The sequence below is a fragment of the Neomonachus schauinslandi genome, chromosome 4 (genome assembly GCF_002201575.2).
Source record: "Neomonachus schauinslandi chromosome 4, ASM220157v2, whole genome shotgun sequence".
NCBI classification, from domain to species: domain Eukaryota; kingdom Metazoa; phylum Chordata; class Mammalia; order Carnivora; family Phocidae; genus Neomonachus; species Neomonachus schauinslandi.
Window position 1 is genome coordinate 187,422,642 of NC_058406.1, and position 9,942 is coordinate 187,432,583.

General features: G+C 61.5%; 2 protein-coding genes across 2 annotated transcripts in view; one reads left to right on the forward strand and one right to left on the reverse strand.

Annotated features, from left to right (window-relative positions):
- Positions 1-451: 451 nt before the first annotated feature.
- PARP10 (poly(ADP-ribose) polymerase family member 10) lies at positions 452-7,701 on the reverse strand. The gene is given in 12 exon segments (XM_021688735.2): positions 452-771; positions 849-969; positions 5,227-5,549; positions 5,849-5,970; positions 5,972-6,182; positions 6,270-6,491; positions 6,564-6,696; positions 6,698-6,771; positions 6,774-6,818; positions 6,901-6,942; positions 6,945-7,046; positions 7,671-7,701. Coding segments are annotated over 12 exon segments (1,746 nt in total).
- Positions 7,702-9,662: 1,961 nt separating this feature from the next.
- Positions 9,663-9,942, forward strand: part of GRINA (glutamate ionotropic receptor NMDA type subunit associated protein 1) — a 3,426-nt gene continuing 3,146 nt past the window's right edge. The window contains exon 1 of the mRNA XM_021688526.1: positions 9,663-9,840. The gene's annotated coding sequence lies outside the window, so the exon portion shown is untranslated. The remainder of the gene's footprint in view (positions 9,841-9,942) is intronic.

Genomic DNA, 9,942 nt, shown 5'->3' on the forward strand with positions numbered 1-9,942 from the left:
GGTCCGGCCTCGGCCCGCGGCTCAAGGCTGCCCCAAAGGAGCCACGGACTCTGCCCGCCGGCCCTCGCCCCTAGCCACGCCGAGGCCCCCCACCTCCCAAGCAGAGGTCGGACCCAGAGGTCCCGTAGGCCCCGCCGCCTGGTTTCACGTAGACGTTTATTCGAACAACAGAGTCGCGCTCGGTCTGGGTCCGGCCGAGGCGGGCGGGGTCGAGCTGGCCCACCCTCCTCCCGGGCTCTGCTGACCCCTGGTGGCCGGGCCGGCTCCGGCGGGTACCGGCCCCGAGCGCGGACACAGCCCTGGTCCTCCAGGTCCGCACCCGCCTGTCCACGCCCCGCAGCCAGCGGCAGGGGCGCCCCCAGGGGCAACTCAGGCAGCCGAGGGGGGGTAAGGCTGCGCGCAGCGGGAGCCCAGGGAGCCGGCAGCCAGGGACTGGGCCGAGGTGGGGGGGTTAGGAGGCTGGGAAGTGGCCCGAGTGCCCAGAGGAGTCCCCTGGGGAAGCCCAGGGCACGTGCTTGCAAGTAATGAAGTGGGTGGTCAGCGCCTCACTTTCACGAACGACGACAAAGATGCTGGCCTGGCGGAGGCAGTGCACTGCGCTGTTGGCCGGGGGACACGTGGCCAGGGGCCCGCAGTGGGGGGCGGGGGGGGGCTCCCACAGGCCTCCAGGACCCTGCCCCTAGTCACCGGTCAGCTCCCGTGCTCCGAACGCCGCCTTGTGGCCATCGGCGTTGGGGGGCAAGTAGCGGTCCTGCAGGGGCAGGGAGGCGGCTCCTGCCCATAGAGTGTGCCTGCAGGGGGACAGACCAGGGCCAAGGTCGTCCCGGGTCAGCAGAGCCCTTGACCACACCTGGCCTCACTGTTAAGGCCTCCTTAGCTATGGTCGAAGCCCTGCGCACAGATGTCGGGGACTGCCCAGGCTGATGGGCCGTGGTACGGGACCTGCTCCCCTGGGCTTCTCTCAGGGGGCTGTTCCAGATGCTCCCCGTGGGGTTCGGACCTGCTGCTGCAGCAGACACTCACATGCTCCACCCTCGGAAGGCCATTCAGAGCCAGGCAATCAGGAGACCCTCCTACCCCCTGGGCACCCCGCCGCAGACCTGAGCCTGGAAACCAAGAGCCTTCTCTTGGTGGAGTTCAGGGTCTGGGGAGATGGCAGAGCTCCAGTCATGCTCTGTCCAGCTGCAGACATTGGGCAGACATTAGCCACCTGGATGGGGCCCCAAGTGGCACTGGACAGCTTCAGGGAAGCCTTGCTCCCTCCAGGGAAGTCTGGTCCTTCCAGGGAGGCCTGCAGGTGGACAAACCCAAGCACTCCCCAGAACTCAGCACCCACAGCCAGGCCTCTGCAGGGCAAAGCTGAGCTAGGTGCCCATACTGCCCACAGGACTTCCCTTGAAACACCGAGATGTCCTGGACCTCTCAGTACCAGGAAGACCAACAGCCAGCCTCAAGGGAGCCACTTCAGCGGCTCAAACAGTTTCTGAAGAAATTCTAACTCATCTCTTCAGGGGGATGCAAAAGAAATTACATCCATGCAGCAGGACTTGCTGTGTGAGAAGAACCAGTCTGAAAACACTGGGAATGGAATCTCAGAGTGGAGTCCAGTGGGTAGGCTGGGTGATGAGGTCAGGAGGTGGAGTTAGGGAACTGCCCCCCAGTGCAGAGCTAAAGGAAGGAGATGGGGACTGGGAGGGCCCCATGGGGAGGGTGGAGGCGCAGGGGTGTCCGGTCTGCCCGCAGGACCTCCTCGGGAAGGTGGCGCGCAGGTGGCCAGCCCCAGCCAGTGAGGGAGCACAGTTTCCCTGCCCTGAGCGGGGCGTCTGCTGGTGGAAAGGATCCATAAAAGGCCCAGAAGGACAATGGCAAAACATACATCCTCGGCACCTCCCTGCCGGGGAAACTCCCACTTTCAAAGCGAAAGAAAACTCCGGAAGTATCCAGACACACATACACAGGCACACACCCCTGAGTCAATATGCAAATGGAAAAAAAATCCTGGAAAAACTCCACATGCTCACCGCCAATACTACTGGATGCTAAGAGACCATAGATGGATTTTTTTTTTTTAACTTTCCAAAGACAAAGTTTTTTAAGAGGAAAGAGAAAGGGTAATGTCTTTCAGAGATCGGAAGGAAAACATAGTTTGATCTTGAACACTATATCCACCTAAACTATTAATGAGGACAAAATAAGGACATATTAAGATATGCAAGATCTTGGGCGCCTGGGTGGCTCAGTTGGTTAAGCGACTGCCTTCGGCTCAGGTCATGATCCTGGAGTCCCTGGATCGAGTCCCGCATCGGGCTCCCTGCTCGGCAGGGAGTCTGCTTCTCCCTCTCCCACCCCCCCCTTGTGCTCTCTCTCTCACTCTCTCTCTCAAATAAATAAATCAAATCTTTAAAAAAAAAAGATATGCAAGATCTCACTGTGCTTATTTAACTTAAAAGAAATGTCTCAAACACACAGCAACTTTCGTTTGAAAAACAAGTTTACACCAGTTACAGTTGTAGATTACCTCTAATGGTAAAAGGCAAAATAAATGTGAAAGTCCAAGATACTGACTAGCCACTCAAGGAGATTACTAAACAGACAAAGAATCTGTGCAGGAAGGGGACAAGGGAGCATAAAGAGTACCAACACAGGGGGAAAAAAAATGAAAGTAAAAAAAAAAAATTAAGGGGCGCCTGAGTGGCTCAGTCGTTACGCGTCTGCCTTCGGCTCAGGTCATGGTCCCAGGGTCCTGGGATCGAGTCCCACATCGGGCTCCCTGCTCAGCGGGAAGCCTGCTTCTCTCTCTCCCACTCCCCCTGCTTGTGTTCCTCCTCTCGCTGTGTCTCTCTCTGTCAAATCAATCAGTCAATCAATATTAAGAGCCACTGGTCCTGTGGTGCCTGGCTGGCTCGGTCAGTAGACCCTGTGACTCCTGATCTCAGGGTCATGAGTTCAAGGTTCAAGCCCCACACTGGGCGTGGAGCCTATGTAAAGAAAAAGAAAAAAAAGAGCCATTGGTCTTTGAACCCTTGCATAATTCTCTTTCGTGAAACACAGGTTTTTGTTGTTGTTGTTGTTGTTTTAAAGATTCCATTTATTTATTTGACAGAGACACAGCGAGACAGGGAACACAAGCAGGGGGAGTGGGAGAGGGAGAAGCAGGCTTCCTGCCGAGCAGGGAGCCCGATGCGGGGCTCGATCCCAGGACCCTGGGATCATGACCCGAGCCGAAGGCAGACGCTCAACGACTGAGCCACCCAGGCGCCCCATCGTGGAACACAGTTTTAATAACTAGGATTTCATTTCCTTGTTTCCTCTTTGGTTCAATGGTAAATGCTTTTCCATTATCATTATATATCCACCAAAGTACGGCCCAAGCGCGGAGCCTCAGGGTAATCACGGAATAGAAAATGACACCTGTCAACCTTGATGACATATGAAAATAATGCAACCAACCAAACTGTAAGGGAGAGGAGAAGGGGAAACTGTTCTCCTCATCCTCCATAGAGCAAGTCGAGAGACAGTCTCCGAAGCTGTTAATGAAAAGCAAGTTCACGTGTGCCATCTGAACTCGCGCAGGCACCGGCTGGGGGAATCCAGAGCGTGTAGCTAACAAAACCCACCAGGGGAGTGCGGGCGACGCCTCTGTTTCCGAAGAGCAGAAGTGAGAGCTGCTGAGTCCAAACCCGGAGGAAAGGGACCCCCTCTAAAGTTGGAGCGACCACCTGCAGGAAAAGAGCGGTGTGGGCAGCCTGGGGAGGGCCGGAAGTTGCGCTGCCGCCCGCCGGGAGTCACTGCCGCTGCCCGGCCCACCCCCAGTTTTGTGCATCCAGAGTCAGGAGTGCCTGGCTGGCCTGGGCTCTGCACGGCTCCTTCCTCCTGCCTGTCTACACGGCAAGCACTCAACCTGCCCTCCTTCCTCACCTGACCAGCTCATTTGCTCTGGTCCCCGTCCTCACCTGGCGGTCACTCTTCGACGGACTCGGCGTCAGCTCCAGGCACTGCCCTCACACACACTTGCCAGCAGAGCCTCCTCCTCAGCCTCTCCTTCTGCCCGTGCAACGCACCCCCCACGCCCCCATCGCCTCCTGAGGCCCTCAGCAGCCTCTCCCTCCCCCTGCCTGATAGGCGGGGGCTCACTCTGACCCCCCACCCCCCCACCCCCACCCGTGGCTCCAGTGTTTTTCTGAAACATGCATAGGGGCGCCCGGGGGGCTCAGTCGTTATGCGTCTGCCTTCGGCTGGGGTCATGATCCCGGGGTCCTGGGATCGAGCCCTTCATCAGGCTCCCTGCTCGGTAGGGAGCCTGCTTCTCCCTCTCCCTCTGCCTGCCACTCTGCCTACTTGCACTCTCCCTCTCTCTGTCAAATAAATAAATAAAATCTCAAAAAAATGTTTAAAAAAAATGAAACACACCCATGCTCAGAGTTGCAACATTTAGCAAATAAAAACAGTGCAGCAAGCCCTCTCCAGGCTGGGGCAGCTGCGGCGGGGGGGATCCCCAGGACCGCGCCAGATACCTTACCTGCGGGATGAGTAATCCTCAAAGTGGCCACGAGATGGCGCCCCAACCCCATGCTTCAGACAAGGAGCCGGGTCTGCAGTCCCACCCTCCACCCTCACCGGGCTGTACTTAGCAAAACGGGGACCCCTGCTCGGGCCTGTCAGATCGTCGGGCCGCCCCACCATCTAGGCCCTTCTGTTTCCCCCCTCCAGAGCAGGGACCAGAGCTAGCGAGCCCCTGGGGCCTCGTCCCCCAACCCTGACATAGGCTAGAGTGACAGCCCGCAGGCTCTGTGCCATGAGCCCTGTCTGAGCAAGAGTGTGGACTCACCTGGACGATGCGGATCCCGCCGATCCCGCCGTGAGCAGCCGCCAGGTGTCAGAGCAGACCCGCAGCACCATCCGGGACTCCTGCCACTCTCAGCAGCCCATCCCAGGACCCTTCAGCCTCTGCCGAGGCACCTGCAGACAAAGGGGGTCCGGGCCATGCCTAGGGCACTGGCCCACCCCACCCTCCCCAAGCCGGGGTGCAGGCTCACAGGTGGGGCCTGAAGCTGCCAAGAGAAAGGCCAAACCCTGATGCGGGGGGCCAGCCGGCGGCACTGCTAAGTGGCTGGGCCCCAGAGTCCTGGAGAACGGTGCTGTCACCCCAAGGGGCAGTACGCACACCACAGCATGGCTCAGACGGGCTCCCAGCTCTGCAGACCACATGCCGCCCCAGGACCCCACCATCGCCTCCTGGACGTGCACCTCCAAGGCAGTCCCCAGTGCCCGGTCCGGCTCGGCCACATCCTGCCCGAAGGCCACGCGCACCACCAGCCAGGCCACCCGCTCCCCCGCCCACGAGCTCGTCTTCTGCCTCCTGCAGGGCTCACCGCAGCGTGGCAGCTCCTCCTGCGGCCACCTGGGCCCCCTCCCAGCCCTGGAGACCGACTCCCGCTCTGGCTGCTCCTCAGAGTCCTCTGCCTGGCCCCCAGCTCTGGAGATAGCCAGCCAGCCCTCCCACCCAGGCCCTCCAGGGTAGCCCGCAGCGCTCAGACCTCCTCTGGGGGCTGGGAGAGATGCGGGGTCAGGGGCCAAGCCCAGCCAGGGTACAGGATAAGTCAGGCAAAAGATGGAGAGAAGGCGAAGGGTACAGGGCCACAAAACAGGTGCAAGTGTAGGGCAGGGTAGAAGGCGAGGTCAAGAAAGGGCCACAGGATGTGCTGGGGTTCCCAGGGAGTCTGACCTTCTCCTGGTCACTGCCTGTGTGGTCTGGGGGCTGCAGGGTGTGTGGGGGACCTGTTCCAGAGACCCTGTGGCCATCTCCCTGGGCCCACTGGGCCTGGAGACCCCATGGGCTCCGGCTCACCAGCCCCCTGTCCCAGTGACCCCATGAGCCCCAAGGTGACTGGCTCAGCCTGTCCAAGAGACCCAAGGGGACCCGTCCCCAGGGAGGCTCCTGTCTGCCCTCGTTCCTCTTCAGAGCCTCCTCAGTGTCACCAGCCCTGCACCCTTCAATGCCCTCACTGGCCCTCCAGCCTCCAGAAGAGCATGCTCGGTGGTCCCTGGCCCCAACTTGACCAGGTAGTCCCCTCCACCGGTGTTCTTGGCAAGCTGCTCAGGCTCCAGGACGTCATAGTGGGGGACCAGGCTCAGCTCTGAGCACTGCCCCTGGGACTCCTGCTGTAGGACTCACTCGGCCACTTGGAGGAAAGGAAAGGACAGAAGGCCCGTCAGGGCTCTGAGGAGTAGGGAGGGGTAGGCCACCAAGTGTATCTCACTCCCCTCACCCTGCCGCTCCTGGAAGGATGCAACTGTGCCCAGGTGCCCAGGCAGGCTGCAAAGGCCCCCCAGGGGTCCCCTGCCACCGCGGGGCTCAGTCTCCAGGTACAGGTCCTGCAGCAGCAGGCCCTCAGGGGGAATACCCCCCACCACATGCACAGCTTGGTCCTGGGACACCTCAGTCCCCTCCAGGCCCAGGGCCCAGGCCTGTTCCTCCAGGACTCAGGCTTCTGTGGGGGAGGGTGCAGGTCGGCTCCGAGCATCCCCCCAACAGGCACGTCTGCCCCAATCCTGCATCTTACCTGCCTCAGAAAGGGGCTGGAGCAGCTGGGCCAGGACCCAGTCTGGGCAGGGACTGTCAAGAGCACAGCGGGGCTGCGCTGGGTGCCCCGTGGCCTGCAGCAGGGTCTGGCTGTGCTGCTCTAGCTGCTGGGGGGGCGGTGTTGGGGGGCGGCCCTGGGAGCAGCAGGCTTGCAGGGGCACATGGTGGGGCTGGCCTAAGGCTCAGCCAGCGCCGGAGAGCATGTGCCCCTCCTAGGCCGAGACTCTCCCTGCACCTGCGGGCAGGGGTGGAGTGGGGCGTCGGGGCCCACAGCCAGCAGAGGGCCCTCAGGCCGCCCCTTCCACCAGCCCCCTCACCTGCAGACTTCTGAAAAGTGAGTGTGCCCCCTCCGCCAAGCTCTGCCAGCTCAACACTGGTCCTCCCCCAGAGCGACGGCGGTCCTCGAAGCAGGGCACGAGCAGCCCCTCCGGGATGGCAGGGGGCAGCCCACTGAGCACCACTGCTGCCCCCCACCCCCACCTCGGCCATGGCAACCCTGAGGCCTATATGGGTGGGGAGGGTAGTGGCACCACAATCCCCCCATCACGGTGGGGGAGGGGCACATCCAGAACTTACACTCTGCAGGCCCTGAGCTGCCCCAGCCCCTACCTTCAGCCAGGACCCCTGAGCCTGCTCTGCAGCCAGAAGGCCTGGGACAGGAAAACCAAAGTGATACTGTGGGGCCTGCAGAGCTGGGGCTAGGGGACCACTTCCTCGATGCTTTCCTTCCTTCGGGCAGGCCCCTCCTGCAGAATCTTCCACCCCAGCCCCAGCCCCTGAGCCTGCAAAGAGCCCCTAGCTGACCGGGAGGTGCTGGCCAGGCCTGACCCCTCAGTGCAGCCTACCAGCCCCAGCCCACGGGCTGCGAGGGTGTGGAGAGAGGCCCCTCGTGGTCCTCTCCTCCCACTGGCCTCTCCCTGGGAACCTCAAAATGGCCAATCACCCTCCCTACTAAATCCACCAGGGGTCTTGAGTCCTGGCCCCCCACTCAGGAACCTCAAAATTCTGTCGCTTTCCCCGGAGCCTGCTCCTGGCTGAGGCTGGCAGTCATCTCTTGCCTGAAGTCTTCCCAAACCCGACTCCTCACCTTTCACACCTAGCAGGTGACCACGTCTCATGCTGCCTGCGTGCCGAAGGGGAGCAGCTCCTGCCCTGGGCCACCCCGCCCAGCACCGCCATCCTCTGCTCTCTGGTCTGCGCTCCCGCCAGCCTTCCCGCCCGATACCATCGTTGCTGTCATCATGACCGGCCCCGCAGGTGGAGACACTTTGCTGCAGCAAGGGGAAATGGAGGCACAGACAGGGCCCAAGGCGGTGCCGGCCTCCCCCAGGCTGCACCTTTAGAATCCGCTTTAGAATCCGCCTCCGCTCCTGCTACCGACTGCCCCTCCCCCTGCTCATCTGCTTTCAGCCTCTCAGAGGGGCCCCCACTGCTGCTGTCTATCTCCCACCTCTCACCCACCCCTCAGCCCGCCCCTGCTCCTCCTCCGGGGGACTGAGGACCTGTCCAGCCCGCACCTCAAGCTGCACACTCAGCACCCTGCCCTGAGCCTCCATCATCTCTTTCCTGGATCACTGCAGTAACCTCTTGTCTTAATCTCCCTCGGCCACTCCCACCCCACCCCACTGTCCATCCTCAACAGAGAGGGCAGGGTGAGCCTTGTGAAGTGGCAGCCACAGCTTGGGCCATGGGAAAAGCCAGAGTCACTCACACGAAAAGCCGAAGTCCTTTGGGGGCCCTGCCAGGCTCGGCCTAGCCAGGCCCCAATCCCCTCTCTGTCCCCATCCTCCCCCTGCTCAGCCACCTCCAGCCTCCCCACCTCAGCGCCCAAGCAGTGGCCCTTCCCTCTGCCAGGATGGGCCTCTCCCACAGAGCCAGCCAGCTACCACCCCCCATGACTCCCCTCACCACCCTCTTTTTGGTAGATTTAACTTCAACCTAAGTCCCTAACGACCAAGGCCCTGACCTCAACTTCATAGTTGTCATTTTTAATTATTTTTCTCAAAGTGAGCCCCTTAAGTCGCATGAGCTTCTGGTTCTACAAACCTGAATCCATCCCTCCCTGCCCTGTATCTTCTCTTCTCGTAGAACGGATCACCTTCCAGCACACCGTATAATTTACGTGTTACATCAAACCCTGCTGTACAGGGCCAGCCATAGGCAAGCAGTACTCGGGAGCGGATCATACCATGACCGGTGGCTAAGTTTTCAGGAATTTTTGTGAACCAGCTGTTAAACTCGTGGTAGCTTGGAACCAGCTGTGACGGGTGTGTTTGTAACACCAACATGTGCAAGAGTGAGAGCTCAGAGCTTCCCCTGCTAGTCCCCGGTCTGACACGGTGAACCAACACGCCATGGGCACAGGACAGAGCATTTCCCCAACGACTGCGGGTCTGGGCGAGGCCAACCCTCCAAGAACGGGCCCCGGGGCACTGCTACAGAACATCCCGGCCATGGCAGTCAGCCGTCCTCAGGAGCACGGCTGGAGCCAGGGGAAGAAGCTGACTTGATCTCCGCTCCTGGCCATGAAACAGGGCTAAGGACGTCACCTTTACAAACTGTGAAGATGTAGTAAAGACAGGAAGATTAACAGGTCTAGTTTGGTCTCGATGACCGCTAGAGAGGATGGGGCAATTAAAGGATCAGGCCTCTTGATTTGGGATAGACTCGGATGAAAGGGCGAGAGAAAAGGGCAAGCGGTGTTTTAAGACCATGGAGGCATAGAGGGTCCTTGGCAGCTTCAGCACATCCCAGATTTAGGAACTCCCTGAACCAAATTCGCCAGGCCGGGCCTCTGCCTCTAGGCTCTTCAGCCCCCATGGCCCAAGCCGACACTTCGGCGGACAGTGCGGGACGCAGGGTGCAGGCCTGGGACTCGGAAAGGAGCCAGCAAGGCGGCCCCAGCGGGTGGGACCCAACCGCAAGAATCCCGGAGCTCCCGGTAGAGCCCGGCCCCACAGCCGCGCTCCTACTCCATTCGGCCCCGCCCCGGCCCCGCCCCGACGCAAGTCCCCGCGGCGTCTCCCTAGCCGCAGGCCCCGCCCCCGCCCCGCCCACCCGCGCCCTGCCCCGCCCCCAGGCCCCGCCCCGTCACAAGGCCCCGCAGCGTCTCCGGAGCCGCAGGCGCAGGCCCAGCCGAGCCGGCCGCCGAGCGGGTGCGGGCGTGGGTGCGGGCGCGGGTGCGGGCGCAGCGGCCATTGACCGCGTGGTCGCGCACCGGACACCGTGCGCACCGTTCCGGAGGCGCCCCGCGAGTGGTGAGTCCCTGGCCCGAGCGCAGCAGCGTATCTACCCGCTCGGCCGCTGGGCCGGCCGCCCCCGCGCGGGCCCTGCGCAGACCAGCGGCGTCGCGGTGGGCC